The sequence below is a fragment of the Necator americanus genome, chromosome II (assembly GCF_031761385.1).
Source record: "Necator americanus strain Aroian chromosome II, whole genome shotgun sequence".
Taxonomy (NCBI): Eukaryota; Metazoa; Nematoda; class Chromadorea; order Rhabditida; family Ancylostomatidae; genus Necator; species Necator americanus.
In genome coordinates this window covers 22,017-42,489 of record NC_087372.1, presented here as the reverse complement: position 1 = coordinate 42,489, position 20,473 = coordinate 22,017, and the positions used below count along the sequence as shown (strand labels likewise).

General features: G+C 40.8%; 1 protein-coding gene across 5 annotated transcripts; it reads right to left on the bottom strand.

Annotated features, from left to right (window-relative positions):
* Window positions 1-329: 329 nt before the first annotated feature.
* On the bottom strand, window positions 330-19,966 carry RB195_016417 (uncharacterized protein; the record flags this gene model as incomplete). Of its 5 annotated transcripts, none has more annotated exons than XM_064182938.1 (25): window positions 330-462; window positions 510-639; window positions 1,468-1,614; window positions 1,670-1,785; window positions 1,841-1,959; window positions 3,048-3,167; window positions 3,840-3,935; window positions 3,993-4,059; window positions 4,111-4,229; window positions 4,299-4,423; window positions 4,597-4,676; window positions 4,740-4,883; window positions 5,201-5,278; window positions 5,335-5,430; window positions 5,579-5,733; window positions 5,942-6,009; window positions 6,358-6,449; window positions 6,519-6,660; window positions 8,477-8,657; window positions 8,722-8,866; window positions 9,041-9,194; window positions 10,625-10,758; window positions 18,446-18,518; window positions 18,591-18,718; window positions 19,836-19,966. In XM_064182938.1, the coding sequence occupies 25 exons, from the start codon at window positions 19,964-19,966 to the stop codon at window positions 330-332; spliced, it is 2,973 nt and encodes a 990-aa protein (XP_064038819.1). The 5 variants fall into 5 exon arrangements, with proteins under 5 accessions (XP_064038819.1, XP_064038820.1, XP_064038821.1 ...); XM_064182939.1 differs by lacking the exon at window positions 19,836-19,966 and adding an exon at window positions 18,780-18,784 and having other exon boundaries at window positions 330-456; XM_064182941.1 differs by lacking the exons at window positions 1,468-1,614; window positions 19,836-19,966 and adding an exon at window positions 18,780-18,784.
* Between the last annotated feature and the right edge of the window lie 507 nt (window positions 19,967-20,473).

Here is a 20,473-nt window from a genome sequence, read left to right as displayed (position 1 = left end):
ACACATTAGACTCCTCAAATTTACTGTAAACATTTCGACAGACAACAATATTAGTTCGTAACAGTTAGCAACAAGATCGACTTCTACTACTGTGTATATGTACTGACATCTAAAATGGCGCAGCTTTTGCACTACCCAAAAAGGTCTTCATCTGCACCTTTCAAGCCTCGAATTCATCAAATTGTTTTGAGGCGATTAGATGTCAATAGTAATAACATAACACACACACATACCTCGTCTAAAATGAGCATATCATTAGCAAAGGAAAAATAAGAAAATATTTCTGCATATATGAGCTTCGTTTTCTGAAGAAAATCGAAGCTGACTGATTAGAATCGCTCGACAACAACATGCTTAGATCCACGCTCGGTTTCACTGGCTCCCAATGGGAACTTCTTCCTCTTCACGGGCGCGTGCTTCTCGACGGGATCACCAATTCCATCCAGATGGGAGCCGCTGATTCTACGACAATAAGCCCGTAACATTAATGGGAACAAATTCGAACTTACCGTGGGTCCGAATAGCTGCTGATTTGATCCTCTGGTGCTGGTTCAACGTCGTCCGAGAACCTTGGTGACGACAATGGACTTACTTCTTGATTTTCGGCGGTAAGCCGTTGCAGCCACTCATTGGTTTTGGCTGCAAATAATCGCTTACATTTTCGCTACTTCTCTGAAGCTTTTCAAGCCACTCTTGAACTTAATTTCATAAATCATGCTTTTATTATCTTGACGTCTTCACATGCAATTGATCACACTAATGTAATCAAGCTCGCCGCTGCCTATTTGTTCATACTCTCGAATTTTGAGGTAGGCTCACAAAATTACTTAAATGTTTCTGGAAACATAATTTATACCATTTAAACATTCTATTTCTTGCAATGGTTGCTCCTCCTAATAAATAAGTGCTCGCACACTAGAGCATAGATACGTCGCGTAAAATCGCTTTAATTGTGACATCATCCTTATTCTCTATTAAAATACACACTGAAGTTGACTCAAAAATTTGGTCTCCAAATGTATCTCAATATTCTTTTAATATTCTTTTGAAAAAACCTGATATGAATTGATCTGTTACAGCATTCTACTTCTCATCATTATTCGCATTCTCAAAAATCCTAGTAGATCAAATGCCGCCAAGACGAAATGAAGCTCGGCGCAGTTCTGTAAGCGGCCTCGGTCGAAGAGACGCGGTGAAACTTACGGTTAGGATCGCGGTGGGACCTTCGCTAGCACCACTCATAGCTGCATTTCGAGTGAAGCCAGCGACGACTCGATCTCGATCCTAGCCGTTAGCTCTGCCGCTCCGCTTCGAGCGCAGCCGCTTACGCAACTGCACTGCGATTCAGTTCGCTTTGATACGACCGTAGTTACCAGTACCACAGTACCAACAAAACACGATATTGCAAAGCAATTGAGAAAAAGTCGAAAACAAAGCAAACTGGGAACAGAAATTTGGAAAAATTACTTCCGTGTCCTTTTTCATCACTAAACCGAACTCTATTTCTATTCGCCGCCTGACGTCGTCGTTCTCCGCCAACTACTGTTGTCGACTCTAATAGAGCCGTCTCGGAATTCACCAGCAAACGTGACTTCCCGCTACTTAGTGACATTTCTGTGAACATTACAAGAGGAATGACGGAATTTGTATTCTGTCCTCGTGAACTTACTAGTGGGCGTCAACTGTTTCTCCTTATCATCCGTACTGGCTGTATCCGGACTACTTCCACTGTTGTAGTTCGCCTTCATCATATTCATGAATCGATGTTTGCTACTGATGTAATCCCTACAGATGTACGAATTTATTGAAATTCAGGTAAGCAGAACTTGTTGCAACAAACCTGCTGTTATCAGCACTTGTTTTATCGGGTAAACAGCAAACGCCGCTTCTCAACCACCGTACTATGGTAATACGCACTTTTTCGTTCAAAACCACATGTAGAATGAAGATGAAAACTCCCTGAAAAGTCCATGGTAAAATTTTTCATGATGAGCGCCATATCACAATCTGTTATTGCTGACAGTTGCTTGCCGTTGCGCTAATCTTTCTATTTGTTTGCGTTCGTAAGGTTACAGTCACTTTCGTCAAAACGTTTTCCCTTCTATTCTGCAGCTACAATGTGAGAGACCGCTGCTCAGTCGCGTCAGCTGCTTCAACCAGTCATAGTAGTCCTGAAGGCAGCATACCACGAGATCGACGCTGTTCCTGCCTACGAAAGAATAAGGTTGAGGGTGTATATCACGAGAATAAGCACTATCACGCTCAATTCTGCCAAGCCGTCCCGAAAAACTGCGTGGGGAACGGCTTTCATGTCCCAATTTTCCTTACACGACCTTACGAGGAACGTAAGACCGCTGTGTGCGTTCCGGTTCCCTCAGCAGCGTATTTATTCGTTTGGCTAAAATTTTTTAATTTTAAATTTTCATACCGAGGAAAGAACTTTCGTTCGTTCGCTCGCTTGCAGACGCAGCACCTCATAAGGTATTCACAAGAAAATATTCGAATTAGAAGGCGACTTTTTCCGACGATTAAGGGGAACTCAACGTAATCACGTTCAAACTCGTGTTTACACTCCGAACCCGATCATTTCGTCGAGAGATCCCAGCATTGCCGATTTCGTTGCATGCTGCCTTCAACGTGGAGATGGAAAGAACGGAAATTTCCGCGGTGACTTGAATGTACACGCCTTATTGTCGTGGAAACATTTCTCGCTTCTCGAAGACGATTTTTTAGGATTATAGAGAGGAATTTAAGGTAATCACGCCCATACTCGTGATTTGCACAACTTTCATGAAACACACCGCTGATTATTTTTACTTCGCTTCTACATCAAACGGATGCATTTTTGTCGTCCTGAAGGTATGAAGGGAAAAAAAAATCAGCACAATATTAGCATTCCATACTCGTTCGCTTTCTTTTTCTGTCACTTACATGGAAAAATTATGGCACTTTTTTTCTCATGCAAATACAGTCCACCGAACCTTCCCCAGTGAATGCTCGCACAACTAGCCAGGGAATTTTACAAACTTCAAAACTTGTAGTGGTACCTGTGAACAGTTGAGAATAGTGAATATCCATGCGAAGACTATTCCTCCGGTGTTGTTAACAGCTGTAAGAAATCCAAAGATCCAGGTGATACCGAGAAGACACAAAAGTGTCGCGGAACCCTGAATGAGGCAAGATTGATAATAATGAGCTAAAGATGTTGACAGTTTTAGATTTTGGGAGGGTATGAAATGACCGAAGCAGCTTTTTAAATGTCTAGGATTTCTGGTATACATTTAAAACGCTATGTCAAAGAGACTCCGAGTTCAAAGTCAGCAGGTTGAAGTCCCCTTTGGAACCATTACATCCCAGGATCGAGAAAAAGTGACTTCATGCGAATGATAATTCTACTCTTATGGCTGATGCCGAAATCGAAAATGCAGTACTTAAGCAACAAGGTCGTTAACAGAAGATGCCGTATTATGATGGGCGGATGAGAACTTGAAGATAGCTTCTGACATTACCGAGATCACGCGAAAGCACGAGGGAGGAGGTAAATGGTAGAGAATTGGAGCTGGGTCTTTGTAGCAAACCTTTAAAAATTCGTCGAAACTTCATTTCGTTTCTATGGAAAGTCAGAGATCAATTCCAAAAAGTTTGATTGAAATCGCAAAAGGTTTTCTATTATTAAAGAGAAAATGATAAAGCGACCACCGAACGGGAAAAAAAAAACCCTCAAAAAAGATTTTAACGTGAAAATACTATTAGAAAGGGCAATAACGAAAGTATAATAAAATAGTCTGGAAAGAGATTGCAAGTGAGAACGGGCAACAGTGAACTAAAGTAGTACATACCTTCAGCCACCCAAAAACACGATCAGACTTATTGCGGTCGCGAGTCCTCACTGACAGAACTACTCGTAACGCAATCGCCAGAAATATCACATTTGCCTAAAAGAAGTCCTATTATCTTCTGCCGTAAAAGGCAAGACGATAATGGATCCCTACCAAAATAACCACGACAACTGGTCCAATGAATGCCCAAAGTGTTGGTGTTGAGGTGTTTATCCAGCAACTGAACATAAAGAATTCTTCTACTGGATCCTGAGATCAATCGAAAACTCACTATCGATCCGTCCCATAGTTATGCCATGCAACCCCTGCTGAAACTGCAACTACAACTGCTGGAAATCCGTACGAGAACAGATAATACAGCAGGACACGTGTCTTGTCTGGTTCGAAAACCTGGAAGAGAGAAGGTGACTGCAGGGACAAAACAAGAGGAATTAACGTTGTGCGTGATCCACGACTCACTTGTATCAGCATCTGGTACAGCTGGTACCCCTCCAGAAGCATCCAACAGAACGAAGCTAGGAAAAAGTAGTGCAGTAATAAGGCGACAATCGAACAACCGACACGATTTCCTGTTCGATCCATTCCTTAAAAATTAAAGTGAACATTTTTTCTGCGAACTTGCTCTGGAAAAGCTTTTACCGCCATATAAAAAGGAGCATCAAATTACCAAAAATTTGTTTTCACTTGCTCTCAAAAAACGAAGTTGTTACTAGTCATGGTAAAACTCATGTTACTTGCTCCTCATGGTAAAACTCACCAATAACAAATATAAGCTCAGCGAGCAGCAAGCTCAAGCAAAGATTTCGATGAATCGTGTTTCTTACGTTGTATAAGGATCTAAAATAATGACTATTGAACTAAAAACCACGGATCATTCACTAAAGTCAAAAGTATTCGCACCTGAAGAATGTGAATACAAACAGTGACAACGCCAAACACACTACAGAGAGTGCACATCCGATGATAGACACCACATCCAGAGCCGCCGCTGCGGTCCCAGTGTATTCGGACACCTTACCGGAGACGTCCATAAGGATCGCAAAGCTATTAATGGACAACGTTTTCTACGTCAGGACCTATTTTTTTGGTTTAAATGCGCATAAAGTACTCGACCAGCGGTGCGAACTTTGAAATCGCGGACAGTTCACCGATAAAATTGCGAATTTAAGTACGGCATTCATCCCTTTCCAGAGATTTTCGTTCATCTGGTACCATAATATCTATGTGCAATTTCCGGTAAATATAGATAATATCAGTTTAACACACGACAGGAAGTGGAAGAAATCAAATCGCTAAGTTACAAATTCTTCTGGGAGAGGATTTAAAAAATGGTTCTTTGGATCAGGACTTTTTTTGCTCACCTTGTCAAATGATCACATGCGCATTCGGTAGCATCGTTGTTTGTAGAGAGCATACGGCATCCTTCTGTACTCCATTCTCTACAACCGTTCCTTTTCGGAGAAAATGAAATCGAAAAACGATCTCAGTTGCCAACCTTAGATCCAGATTCCAGAACACGCATCGCGGATTACTTACACCATTCTTTCGGAGGTGGTAAAAAGTGAAAGTGGCTGGTTGGTCCGGGGGAAGGCTGAACCACAGAACATCTACTTCAAAGACAAGGCAAGGGACACTTATTCAGAAGAAATTTAACTTGAACTTTGAAAAAATTCTGCAAAGAAGCTAAGAAGCGAATAAAAGATGGGTGAATGCGCCAGATGAACGTGCCTGGAACCTACTTCAAACTTCTAGTGGCGTCATCCACTGAGGCTCCAATAACGTGGCTATTCACAATTGTTTTTCCATTTTCAGCTAAAAGCTGACCGAATGTCGTGAACACGTAGTAGCCCAGTCGTAGACGAGATCTATCCAAAGACTGTTGTGATGAAGGCCCCTAAAAATATGAAATCTTAAATTGTCTCGCGGTATGCAATTTTTTCAGCAGAAATTTTGGGACTACCAAAATGTCCCTCCTATTCCAAAGTGAATACGGAACTTGCTTAGTTAGTCTTGTTTATGAAGTAAATTTAAGAAAGTGGGTTGATCTGTGAATGTGATCTATCAATGACAAATGAAACAATATATGTTGAATTCGAACATACCACTCCAGGATGGAAGAAAGCTGACGACCCTACTGCTTTTTGAGGAGAAGCAGCATTTGCAGAGGATTCTGTAAAACGACGTGCAGCCTTTGAAATTTTTACTTTTTTGCACATGTGATTTTTCCTACTCGATGCACCGCATACTGATCGAAGGAATTTTCTACCTTTCGTAATCTAGGTGAAATCAATTGTAAATTTCGAAAATCGATTTTTAAGCTTTCTTCAAAGGAAATAAATCGCATTATATCCTACTTGTGATCCTACACCAATCAACAGTTAGGGAGGAATGTCCACAGAAAATCACACTTGTCCACTGTCTAGATTTTAGAACAACTTCTATTATTAGTGGAGGAATCAAAACGTCTTCCATTTTGTCAAAATAATGCTGAAACCTCAAATAGACAACCCTTGCTTACTCAAAACGCTCAGCGATGGTAATGTGATAATGGGCGATTGGCTGAAGCCGCTGAACTGCACACTAGGAGGCGGAGCTGCCGTGGTAACAGGGCTGAAATTATATTAGTAGCAGGATAACGACATCGACACATAACCCTACAGTACTCGAATGTTACCGTACCTGGCAGCAGCAGCAAATGTTTGAAAGTGGTCATCCTCCATGGAAGGAGAAAACTCCGGACGAGAACCACTCCGTGCTCCACCCATAGAGTTGTCATCTGGCGCTGCGTACGCTTCAGGCTGCCGAATGTCAATTTCCATAGCTGAATATATTATTTATCTAGCTTTATTGCTTAAATACAATCAACACTAATACAGGCCTTTGAGGCCTTTGTACCGTCCAGAAAAGTACTGGATGGTATCCGATAAGTAAACATCCGTAGATTAACACATCCGTAGTATGTATAAGATTATTCCTCGCATCAAATCCGCTTCTTTCGTACAAATTTACTCTCAACAGCTTAAATCTGGCTCACCAACAGGAAGATAATTCCTGATACACTAAGAATTAGTTGTGTGCACTGCAAATTGCTCCCTGCATTCCGGACTCAAAATCTGGTCAAAATCATTTGAAACCCACCAGTGGCGTAAGCTGATGCGTTCGAAGCGGTGTGGTGGGCCTAACGGTAACGGTTGAAATCGAGATGGGACCTTCCGCTAGCTTCACTCATCTCTGCCATTCGAGTGGAGCTAGCGAATATCTCAATTATTTATTACAACCAATTTCAAACGACAAAGAGCCCAGCCGGCACGTAGGCGCCAACCAGGCGCCCACGCCACCAGCCGGGTTGGGGTCGCCACCTCGTGAAGAAAAAGGTTAACGGCCGACGGGAACGGTGGGTGGGTAAAAGGCCAACCGAATGTCAGTGGCGGCGCAGTCACGAGCGTGTCGGCGGAGAGACTCGCGCGCGGGCATTCAAAGCCCAAGTTCTAGTGCCAAAGCGCGGTCACACACCCTCAGCGAGCGTCCCAATATCGACGCCGACGCCCACCAACCAAACCTTCGGACGTCGAGTTAGGGACGCTCCATCCGCACCCAACCCATGGGCACGCCGGAATAAGAAATCCACTCCATCCCCGGGACCGGGCCAAGCCGGGGCGCTGGCGGGAACCGTCCAGCGCGGCAGCCACGTCGCGCGCAACCCACACCAGTTTCCACCTGCCGATGACCATCCGCAACAACTGTGGTTACTCACCAGAGCGCCCAGTCGCGAGGGTTATACGGCTCCTCCGTCTCCGCAGCAAGCCAAATCCAACTCCATGGGCGTCCCGAACGGCTCATCTCGAGGAAACCACCCGACGCAACCAACCCAACACTCAGCGGGGCGGCTTCTCGAAACTCCTCAGACGTCTATCGATATCCGCGGGTTCCGGCCGGAGGGATAACGTGCGGGGGGGGACCCAAATGCGCGGCATGGGGCAAGGACGCCACAAACGCCCACACTGAAGAGGATTAACTCACGAACGGTAGCAACACATCCATTTTCAGCTCTTCAGTGAGATCCAGAAGTCATCACACCACGCCGAGAACTACTCAACCTAATATAACCGCTGTCTTCACTGCGCCGCTCTTAATTTAGCGGCCCAAAGAACTGCATCGAAATTCAAGCCTTCTTGATCCGACTATAACAGGCCGGACATTTGCTTGAAACATTTTGTATAAATGTAGTAGGTGAAACTATTTGAGAAATACTCTAGGATCACTAGTTTTTCCTAGTGATAAACCATTTAACTTCGCATTCTCCCACCAATTCTACTTTCTCGTTGCTCATCAAACCCGCTCAACATCGTTTTCCTTCAGCACCGTGCTAATCACTGAAAAAAACGTAATTGTGTTCGTTAGGCTGCCCGCAGAGTTCAGAGCCGCACGGGCGGCTCTGCGCTTCGATGGTCAATGAGCTTCGATGGTTGAGTTGTGAACAACATCGAAGTGCAGAGCTGCCGAACTGCCACCGCCAGCTCGGCTCTGAACTCTGCTTGCAGCCTTAGCGTACTATTTGATGAGCTAGCGTTTTAACCTTCAACCCAAGCGCAAATGTTCGGTCGCTGTCGCATCTCCATACCAAACTAAATGCTTACCCCAGTTGCTGTACTGCAACCTTTTCTTCTGATCTATAGAATTGTCCGCCAGTAGTATGGCGCTCTGCTCGAGCGCTGCCATGAGCGTAGATGCGTGGTCAATCCGAATGGGCGCTGTTAATTCTTCCCATACCGGCAAAGCCTTCGGTGATAACAGGTGATTACCAGACGATCCAAAGGACTAGAAAAAATTTTTCTCTAATCACATACAACGGAACGTCGTGGAATGTATAGGCGCGACTTACCTCAGTAAAGTTCGTTGCTTTGGATTGACGTTCGTATCGATCGTTCAAAGCGGCATATTGACTTCGTGCGAGTTGCAATACATCATTATTTAGCGAGACGCTTCCAGTAATATCTCCTCCGTACAATTGACGGGAAAGTGTAGACCTGAAAGAAAGATATCAATCAATAACCGGTAAAACAAGTATGGTTCGGTAGAAACAAAATTTGTAAAAAAGCAATATGAAAGTGAAGAAACCTGACCACGGTCCAAGTTTTCTTTTTGAATTAGCATTTTGTAGCAGATGACTCTACACCTTAGCAAATTATCGACCAACTTACTCCAGATCTGCCGCTATCCGTGAACTAATCTCTTCTGCTGCTTCCCCTCTTTCTAGAGCCGATCTTATCTCAGCAATCCATTTGTGTGAGCAATTCGTTGTGTCCGCTGGTTCCCATTTTGCTGTTTGGCAGTTACAGTACCTTATTATTGTACCTGTAAACGGTAGTTGTAGTTACAGTCTGGGTCCGTTACATCGGAATTTTCCACTGACAAATTTTTTCAAGTTTGTTGCAATAATGGAAACCGACAAAGGTCAGGAATATTTCAATTTTCACTAAGAAAATGATTTTTGCAAATGCGAGCACTGAAGAAAAATTTTGCGAAAGCACAAGAAGCAATACAGAGACTTGAAAATGTCGCAAATTGATAGGAGAGAAATAAATTACACGCTCCCGCTTCTCTTTCGATACTATTTCTTAAAGGCATCACCTCACGAATCTGGGGTGGTGCGGGTTTCAGGTGGGTTTTGCCTATACGTAGATTATGGGGTGGAGGGTGATTCCGTCCACTTCTTCCTCAATGCCATAAAAATGGCCCGGATAATGCTGCGCGCGCACAAGAAGGGCGCTCCAATACAACTTTTCGTAGACAACAGCGCCCGGGACGCTCGAAGCCGCATCTTCCGGGCCGTTTTTTACGGCAATCAAGAAGAAATGGACGGAATCACCCTCTACCCCAAAATCTATGGCCCCGTATGGGCTGACCCGCCTGAAATCCGCACCAGATTCGTGGGGTGATGCCTTTGAGTAAAGGGATGTTTTATGATTTTCTAGTGTTTGTCGGTATAAAAGCTTTTATTTGAAAGAATCATTCAGAGGTTACTGTGCGCAGTATCGGTAATCTCGAGTTTAGCTTCGAAATATTAACTGGTCCTCCATTTGTCGTATTTTTTCGTGGAAACGAATCCATACCTTCGAAAGTTCTCCAACACAATTATCACAATAGTCGTTCCGTTGCCTTTTTCAAGACAGATGGTTCCGCCCTGTTTTTGACAAAAAGTACAGTAGTTGATGGATTTACGCGAAGAATATTGTTACTTCACATCTACTAGACCATTTATTTTAAGGATACCAAGTCGAAATTTTAGATTTTCTTAAGGTGGAGATATATATGCATATTTAAAAAGTTAAAAACTGATTCAGGGGTGACTCTGAATCAACTTTCAATAATAGATGGATCTATATAAAATTCGATTGCTGATGCCGAAATAGAATCACGTCGTAGAAGGAGGTGGTGTCCAAGAAAACAACAAAAAAGTTGAAAAAAAAAGAAATGAAGACATGGGAAAAATATTCTTGGAATGGAAAACAATAAGAGGAATAATGGGAACAGAAATAAAACAATCAAGAGCTTTGACTTTGTTCTTACTTAAACGAGAGTCCACCGACGTCTCGTCTTACACCTTCTCGATCGAAGGGGTAATACATCGTCATCACCTTCTTTCCACTAGTAACATCTGTTACAAATGGGATTCATCGTTTTCTCTTATACTTCGCTCAAAAATTGCCACTCATATGTAATTATTTACTATATAAACGTAATTCATAGCCAACATAGCCACTAAATTAATGAAACAACCGTACCCACGATATTTTCCGGGTCAGGACAGGCGATACGTGCTTCCGTGCACGCTCTCGTCTTTGGATATCGGATTCCTTTACGAGTCTCGGCATCACAGTACTTGGCTGGTGCAAAAATCTCTCCAACAGCTGCTGGGCTAAAAAAAAAAACTTTTCTTTGACACTTGTCACAACAAAAACTGGAATCTACAAAATTCTCCAGAATGTCTTCCGACCTAAAGAGAAATTTTTATCAGTGTCGGAGATTTCTGCCTACATTTTTTTGAGATACTATACAAATACTCAGCAGCGTTCTGATGTCACAGCTCGCAGCCTTTTCTCAACAGCTTTTTCCAATTTTCTAAGACTTTTGGAGAAATATTGATTCCCAACACATCCCTCGTAGTGGTTAGTAATCTATCGCAGTACTTAGCACCCAAAATGGCATCATAGTTCACGTTCTTACCGATCGACAATAAACACGTCCTTGACTTCTCAGCGTTCCTTTTACATGGAAGTATGGAAAAAAGTATTGTGAGGAAATAGGAGAGAAAATTCATTCCCCGTAACTTCGTCCGTCGAGAAAAGATTTTCTCAGCAAAGAAAAATTATGTAGATAGGAAATTTCATGTTTCTAGCGTAACATTTTCAATCGTACACTACATGCATTCTTGATCTGTTTAGGACGTTAGCGCAAAAACATCTCCGCTGCTGGGTTTCCACATTTAAGAATTGACAAAAATTAGTCGCGAAACAGGTACGGTAATTCCAAAGATGTTCCGGTTGGCGCAAGGTGAATCGTGCTAATCATGTGCGCCTCCATTCAATTATCATATCTTCCGAAGTGCGAGAACGTCCTGAGATGTTTGTCTGAACATAGAAGATGTTCACCTTGAGATCTCGATAGCTAACCACTAATCAAGTTCCAAATATAATAGCATAATTGCGAGGAAGTGTTCTCTTATAATTCAAGGTCGTAAAAAAAGCTGTATACTCGTTTGAAAGCAAAAATTCTTAGCACCTGCAAAGCGTCAAATTGTTGGAAAAATGTGACTCAGGAACTAAAACACAAGCCTTGATGAGATCAACTAAAAAGGGAAAATGTATGCTTCGGTATAAATCATCGATAGTTCATTTATTACCATTAAATGTCCCAATTTCTCGAATATTCTAAGTTTCCTTATAATTGTTTTCTTAAATTTTCTATCTACGAACATTTAGTCTTATCTATATCACTTTTCAGAATGCACGGAAGCATTTTTTTTTAACAGAAAATGCATTTTACATTGCTGTGCATTATTTTTTTGTGAAAATCTAATGGGGACATTTAGGTTCGGATTTCCATTTTAAGTAATGAATCAGGTAGTGGGCTGTGAACAAATTCAAAAACATATTTATTAGTCCAAAAAAACGCTCTATGCAGAAAGTAGTTTAACACGCTCTCACGTAAGTTCACTCCCTCGCAGCTGTTCGAAGTCGACTTCGAGATGACTTTGATTTAACAGGCTGAATACGGTGAACGAGTTTTCATGTCATTTCCGTAGGCACGCCCATTGTCCTCGATGACACAAATAGATCACCCCCACATTCATCTAAAGGCAGCGTACCACGAATCTGTGGTGGTTCGGATTTCAAGTGGAATATTCGTATACGAGATAGTAGATTATGGAGAGGGGGTGAGTCCACTTCTTTCTAATCGCCGTAAAAACGGCCCGGAAGATGCACAAGGCTGGCGTGCTCCAATCGAACTCCTTGTAGAAAATAGTGTGCCAGAACGCCTGAAGCCGTATTTTCCTGGCCAGTGTACGGCAATTAGGAAGAAATGGACGGACCACCCTCCTCTCCATAATCTACGATCCCGTATACGAATACTCCACATGAAATCCCTGCCACCTCAGATTCGTGGGGTGATGCCTTTAAACCACCACATCTACGAAGAAATAGAGGGATTCCTAATTACACAGATCATTGCCCCAGTTCCCTCTTATCGGATTGAAATCCAAAGTCGACAGTTCCTCAACATTCGCTTTTGGCGGCGCATTCCATTTGTGAACTCGCCAATCTGGTTTAATGTTTGTCCACCCATGAAGGGAATTTCGTTCGAATTTCGCTGGACCAGTACAAAGCAAGGAAAACACACATTTCGAGAACACACCATAAAACTACTTGACAGTTATTGATTATCGCATATCTTAAAAATATCAGCATTTTTAAAATAGTAAAAGTTTGAAGTATGAACTAGAGAGCGTACGTATGTAAATCAACTGCATATTGCTTTTTTTCCCAATTTCCTACCTATTCGAAACTCCAGAACTTTTTCTTTTTTCATCAACGTTTCTGAGTTCTTTCATCAAAGTGTAAAGTGCACGACGTTGATGAAAGAATTTTCATCAATGTCGTGCACTTGACACTTTACCGCAATAATACAAGAACACTACAATATTTCCCTCTTTAGGCTTCAGAAAACCCCCAAAATGGTGGACGCAGAGATTAAAAAAAAACGTTTAAACGAATGCACGAACATACGCGGTAAAGAAGAAGAAGAAACCGGTCAAAATGCAAAAATTCATAGGAGGGAATGAAAAGGTTTTGTTAGCAAACATATTTCTGAGAAAAAATTTGGACAGGTTGTCTCTCTTACGCCTTTTTGTCCCCTTTCCCTTTCTCAGAAAAATTTCGCTAATACTGCAGATGTTGCGAGATCTTGTGTTTTTTCTATAGCCTTCCTTTCTTGAACTGCTTTTCATAACCAACACAGGAAAAAGAAGCAAACCCTTGACGCTCCACTTGTTTGCTTCTTCTGTCAGGGACGTTCATTTTGAGGACATTTTATCCTAAAAATACAGGGTGGAAGATGGAATGATGGCTTTTGGGCGAACTCGCGCACTATGTTTGCTGAGAGGGTCATAGAGTAAATACTGAAAGGGTTAAAGTCGAGGGGAAATTTTGCAACGAAGAAATCCGAGCCGGTACCTGTCAGGAGGAAACGATGCATAACTGATGAATTATTGCTTAGTCATCCTAGTTTTACAGTAACCGCTGATGATCCGGAATAATGAACGACTGCGACAGCAGTAAACATAAACGAAATAACTGAAGATCACCTAGCTAGTTTAATTGTTTCAAAAAAAACCTATGTGTACTTTTTGAAAAGAGAAACGTAAAAGTATGGATATTTTGCAATGTTGCTGTCAAACAACTTTGCAAAAAAAAAACCGTCGAAGGAGAACGGTTATAGCAAAGACTTCACAGTTTCCCCAATGCTGGTAGAGAGACAAAGAGCCACCACACAGTCTCACCAGGAAAGAGACCCAATCTTTTCTTCATCCCAATTCGTTCTCGCAGATAATCAATAATAACCGGATATCTATTCATAGTAACAATGATCGTTCTGTACCCACATGCATGTAAGAAATTGTCGCTATGCAGCCAACGAAGGGATAGTGTTATGGAAGAGATCCTAGAAGATCGCCGAAGAGAGACAACGATGAAGAGTACACCTTAGTGAGTAAAATTCCATTTTTAAAAATATGAAAAATTAAGTATGAGAACCAGGGAGGATAGAAAACCTTCTTTTCGGCAGTTTCAAAAGACAGCTGTGATTTTTTTCAAACAAAAAGCTTGTGAAGCTCAGAAACTCAGCACAAACATGGAAAAGGAGGTATCATAGGTATGCTGTTATATTAGAGCCTTGCGCAAGGGTTTGTCAAAAATCTGTTTTTGTGCATTTCTGATCACAAAAGTCTAAAATGTGACCATAAAATAAGATCCTCGGAAAACAATCGGCAAATAATAAAGCAGAAAAACGGAGGTTTCAGACGGCAATTTTCAAGAAGGTAAAGGTTAAGTAAATAACTGGAGAAAAGAAGAGGTAAAACTCATCATACAGTATCCTGGAAAGAATCATACAAATACTACCCCTCCGGATCTCCAGTTCCCAAATACTTGAAAACAATCAATAAGATCAATGAAACTGCCGCAAGCGCTCACCCTGTTTCCGCTGTTAAAGGCGTCGGTGATGTCAACGACGGTTCCTCCCTTGGAATTGCGTTGACAAAAGGAATTAGTACGAATAACACTAGTGGTAGCATGGGTTAGACAATAGTCACATTGGTTTGTACATCGATAACCGATCGATTTCTGGGGCTACGGAACACTCGTACAGCTGTTTCCCGTATGCGCACAAAACTGTTCCAGAGTTTTGTTGTCGTCGACGTCGTCGCAGCCGCCTCGAAGTGGGCGGAGCTACAGCTTTGCAGGCGCTCGACGTCGGAACCGGTCCGTGTTGAGTCATCTGCGACTTTGAATGGACATGGCTAATCTCAGTCGTTTAAAGATTGGGATGAGATCGTAACGCTACTTGTGCATTAAATAGTTCGTCGGAACTGGTCACTAACATACTGAAGAAAAGATCTGCAGAGATGGCAACTGAGGCTCGAATAAACAGCGCTTTTTGGACGAAATTATGGGCAATATCCTCTAAGTGCAAGACTGCTGGCACTGCAGATTCCAATATGGCTCGCCATACAGTTCATTTCTTTTTCTTCTAGCCTTTTTCCATTAGCAAACGATAATCATAAGTGTTTGGAGGAAATCGGGAATTTTTCCCTGCAGAAGTTTTGATACTGTGATGACACTGTAACAGATTAAAAATTTGTCAGCATATGGGCACACCTGCCGAATTTCTTGTAATTTCTGATGTATTTTATAAGATGTATTACCTACCGTTATGGTATGTACCACATTGGAATTGTGGCATTGTCGTCTCATTTTGTGCGAAGTGTTTGAAATTAGTCGAAAAATTTACTCGGTCCCATATCGATGTGTTATATTTAGTGATACGCTCTAGATTAATTCCTTTGCGCTACAAAAAGAGTTTGGTGCCTTTCAATTGTAAAGGGCAAAAGCTTCAAACTATAATGTTCAAACATTTACTTTTCTACTGTAGACTTTGGACGTAGCATAGAAATTTAGTAACAGTCGCCTGCAAAGGTAGAAAGATTGAAAGCGATAGACAATCCTTCACAATTCTTTTCCTACAGCGAGAAATGAAAAATCGGAATTCTATTCTCATATCGCTCAGTGTCCGTTCGATCAGGTCTGACCATTTTTCAGCTGTGTTGGAAAACGGATGTGAGGCACTCCATGATTCCAACTGCGCACTACGGATGCCTCAATCTTGTCATAAGACCATCCAAAAAAGCCTTTCACGCAAGTAGTTGCACGCACATTACGTATTGTTTCCAAAAATTCCAGCTCGACGAAGAAGTTTTACGATTTTCTGGAAACCCACAAAACGTTTTCTACCCTTACCAGAATGACCTGTTGGGTGACCAAAGGCATAGTGGCGAGATGTACTTTAGAGACGTGAAAGGAATGCCAAAACTGGTATCGTAAAAGGAATGGACTGATTTGATGAGGCGCCATATATTGTAGAGTAAAACACTGAAGGTTAAATGTATGTAAGTGTAGGTAGAATAGTCATGTATCTGAATTCCCGAGAACCATTAGAGATAAAATTGACCGCTGACTAGAATTTTTTTAAATGGCAACGAAAGAGTTGTGCAAAAAGTACAAAAATTCTATCGAATTTTTCAAATACTTTTACAACAAATTCTTACGACGATGTCCAAAGGAAATGGTTAGGGCGTGATCCAAATCACAATATGCTCGTGTGATCCAAAAACTACTGGGGCACAAATGAAAACACAAGGTAATCGGCTAATTATTCTCAAGGTGCTGTTCCGGTTTCTATTTGAACCGAACTAGTAACTTGATATTAGCTGAAAGGGAGCGCTGAATGGGGTTTGTTCAGTTCTGATACAAACTACCTGTTTAATTCGCTAAAGGAATTTGTGATTTTGATTGCACTCGATCAAAAATTACGTAGATTAAATCATAGTCACGTGATGAGCTACAAAAATTTGACTCAAAACTTTACAATGTGGTCATGAAAGTATTGTCATAGAAAGAACAAAAAAAAAAGATGACATCGTAAACTGTTCGGTGAAACTAGAAACTGATCAAAAGTCCGAATTACTCACACCTCATGAACATATGGAAGTGGGCGAGCTGTTTCACGGTGTCACGAAAGTACATGTGTGAGAAAAAATAGGTCTATGAATTTGTTTTCTCTCCTCAAAATTTCCTCAGCAAGTTTGAAAAGTTAAGATTAGATTGAGAGTGGGAAACGAAGAACTACCTGTCAGAAAATTCTCCACATTAAGATAACAGTGAAAAAAAATCACTTACAAATTTAACTGAAGATTTTGTTAAAATAATCCACTACAAAATAAACACAGATCCATGAAGTTTCAAGGCAGCACGAATGTGCAAACAAGGATGGGATCTCAGCAGGAAAGCATCTTAGATACTGCTGAAAATCGTTGCATATTCTCTGCGATATTAAATTTCAATCCTATTGTTTTTTTTTTCTTAATTTGTCGAGTGATTTGTTCAATGATCCATAGAAACTGGAATGAAATTGGGAAATGTGAAAAATTTGAAGAGATAAAGATGAAAAAATAAAGAGTTGTTCTTTCAACAACCGCTCCTGAAAGATGACGGACGGTTTCCCAGCCATTCCAATTTTCATCACTTCACTTCTAAACAGAAATATCGAAATTGATTTCCCTTTTCACCTCTCTCCTTCCCTCTCCCTAAAACACCTCCACACCTAGGCATAAAAAAATTCTTCGATGTTCGGAGGGAGTGTTTTTGAAAATTTAAAGCCTCTCGGATTTTCTTGGTCATAATTTCTTAGTTTCTTTACTTTTTCATTTCTTAGTTTTGGTAACTGCACAGATCATAGTAAATTCGCTGAACAACACATCAAACCTGAATTTTACTGAATGGTGCCCTTAGCACTTTTTTGGGCCTAGAAAATTAATTATTCTAAATCTCGGGTCACAAATTGTTTAAATCACAGTGCACAAGAACAACAGGTTCCGCCTTTCATTTCAATTTTCTTTGACGACATCATAAGAGTTGATGTGCAACGAAGAAGTTTTACAACGTTTTTACGTCATTTCGAGTTCTCGTCATTCCGTCGTCAGACAGTGGCGGTTAATTTCACATGCATGTAAACACTAATCTCGCGATTGCCCAAAGCTAATTTTCGGAGCTCCATGAAAGTGATTCAGTCAGTGATTCATGAACTTGCATTTTTGTAGGACGCCATTATTTTTCCATTTCTATCCTTGTTAAATAAAAGAGTACTGGTTAGTTATCAACGCAGTGCAATTATTTTAATACGTATGTACACTCGACGTTCGAAAAATTACTCCAAGTCTTCCATCCAAAATTATTCAATCAAAATTTGTGTTTGAATGTGGCAAGTCACTGAGTCCGTTAGACCCTAAAATGAGATATTGGAAATAAGTGAGCATAGTTGCGTTAGAACTTATTCATAAGTTCATAGAATTCTAAATCACACAAAATATGTTTTGTATGAAAAAATATCTCCGTGGAAAACTGAAACGAGTAACTTTTCGCAAGAAAACAACCGCATAATTTAAAAAGTAGAAATAAAAAATAATTAGGAAAAAAAGACTAAAAGCAACCATGTTGATTAGAAAACCAAATTTGCCGATCAGAAATGCAAAAGTGCACACCAAAACAGAGATCTATTCAAAAATTTAGGCGTTGCTAAGAGATCTCCGTCAGGTAGAGACACTGTCAAAAAATATGGATCGGTGCTTAGCATATTGCATTGCATAAGTACATAACATCAAAATCACGTCAAACAAACTGTATTCTAATGCTGAGGGAAACTCCTATCAAAACTAAAAGCAATTTTGAGCAAATTGCTAAAAAAAAAAGTAATAGTACCAAAAGAAAACTCACAGTCTTGAGCCTTCGAAGATAATCTTCGGTGCTTCGGTTGTGGGTAGAGCTTCTTCACGGGAACGTTCTGTTCCTAAACTGTATTCTAATGTTTACAACATTCAATTTTTTAACGAAATTACCTAAGTAATCAATAATCCTTTACCTATCGGAGTAAAAGCACAAAGGTAATAGGCAGTCGTTGCACAAGGTCTCGAAGTCCATCGAGCCTTTCCGCCAGACACCACGTACGCCACACACGAATCCCGAACTGAGATCGACGCCTCAGCGGGTCTGAAATTCTTCTACCTCTTAGTCAGCAAAGAGCCATAACCCTGAACAGAGTACTCCTCACATCATCGCATGCGCGTGTTCCGAGTTTTTTGAGCGGAGAGCAAAAAATCGCCGTATTACGTCGAACAATACGATGCTATATGGATCCAAGTGGACAAACACAGGAGCTGATGGCGGATCGTCGCTGACGTTCCATATGGCGCATCAAAAACCATGGGACTAGTGGAAATCATGCAAAATGTATAACTTTCCGCCATTTCTAGTGTTATTAAGTCCCATACTACTGGAATACTCAAAAGTATTGCTGAGCACTTTTGAGGTCGTGTGGAGGGAAACGATGCAGACCTCTAAAAACGGCCTTTCAAGAAGTCCTTGGCGGAAATATCCAGAATTTTCCCCATAGATTTTTCACTAGAACCGCCTACAATGAATGGGAAAAAGAGGAAAAAAACAAAAGAAAAAGGACGATGACAAATGCTGTTTTTGCAGATACCCGTTCAAATATCTAATTGATTTTTCCTTTCGAATTAATTTATTTCGTTGATATTTCCGAGCTCATATCAGAATTGCCGCCGGCTAGAAAAGTAGTACGTCAGAGAAAATAGAGCTACTTTCGGAAAATCACTAAATCGGAGTGAAATTGGAATGAAACAATGTAAACTAATACAGAAAGAAAAAGAGGGAATTAAACAACTGGCTAACAAGCAACCAAAAAATTTTTGACTGACGCAGAAAGTGTTTCAAGACTTTTATGTCTCACTCTCATGTACTGATAGATTGAATCAAATGTAAAAAAAGCGGCTTCAGAAACGTCATTCACAGTTTCCCAGTTATTAAGGTTCAGATATTTAGATTCTAGATTTCCAAACATAGATTATGACTGCTTCAAAATTCTAGGTTCCAAAAATCAGGTTCTATGTTAATATATTGTACTACTATTATGATATCTATATTAAATATTAAAATAAATAGATACTGAGATTAGGAAGAAAAGTGCGCGATTCGCACAGGGCATAGCTCACGACCAGCTCTGTAGTCTGCATAGTCGTTTTTTAACGCCAAAAGGTCATATCGCGTTAATTATACGTTGATAATGACCTTCACCTTCAGAACAGACATAGTTTTAGTTACTGAAGCAAATTTTGCGATATCTCCAGATTCGTGTGCGGTAATGAAATCAAATACGAAGTCAATTCCGTGATCAACTACTCTGCTTTCCACCTCTCTTTTCCAAAATTCATTTACCATTTCTCGAATTTGTTTCACTGACGACTCGCTGCACTTTGCTTAATTTCAGGAAATCTGCTTCGAGTTTACTTCTGCAGAACCATATTATAGCAGAAACCTATTTTGAATAATCGAATAAAATACTTAATGAATGGATGCCCGTTCAATTGTATTATTTCTAAATGGGAGAATTTTGCTCATTTCTCCAATGTACGGATTAACTCATTAGTCAAAACCTTTGTTACATCAGCACTTAGAGAAATTAGAAATGGTGAAGAATGAATTAGTTCAAGCAATCAAATAATTCTTATTTATTTTAGACCGAAAGAGTTGCACAGCAGCAAAACAAAAAGACTTCTCAGGATAGCTTCGGGCAAACCATAATGACGTTTCTTCTTTTACTTTCTGCAGAAAAACGTGCAATGACTGTCATTATGGGAGAAAAGTTAACGAAAGGCACTGTTCGGGTACAATATAGGATCATATATCAAACACCTCTAAATTTTTCTGTGTATTCTACTTAGATCA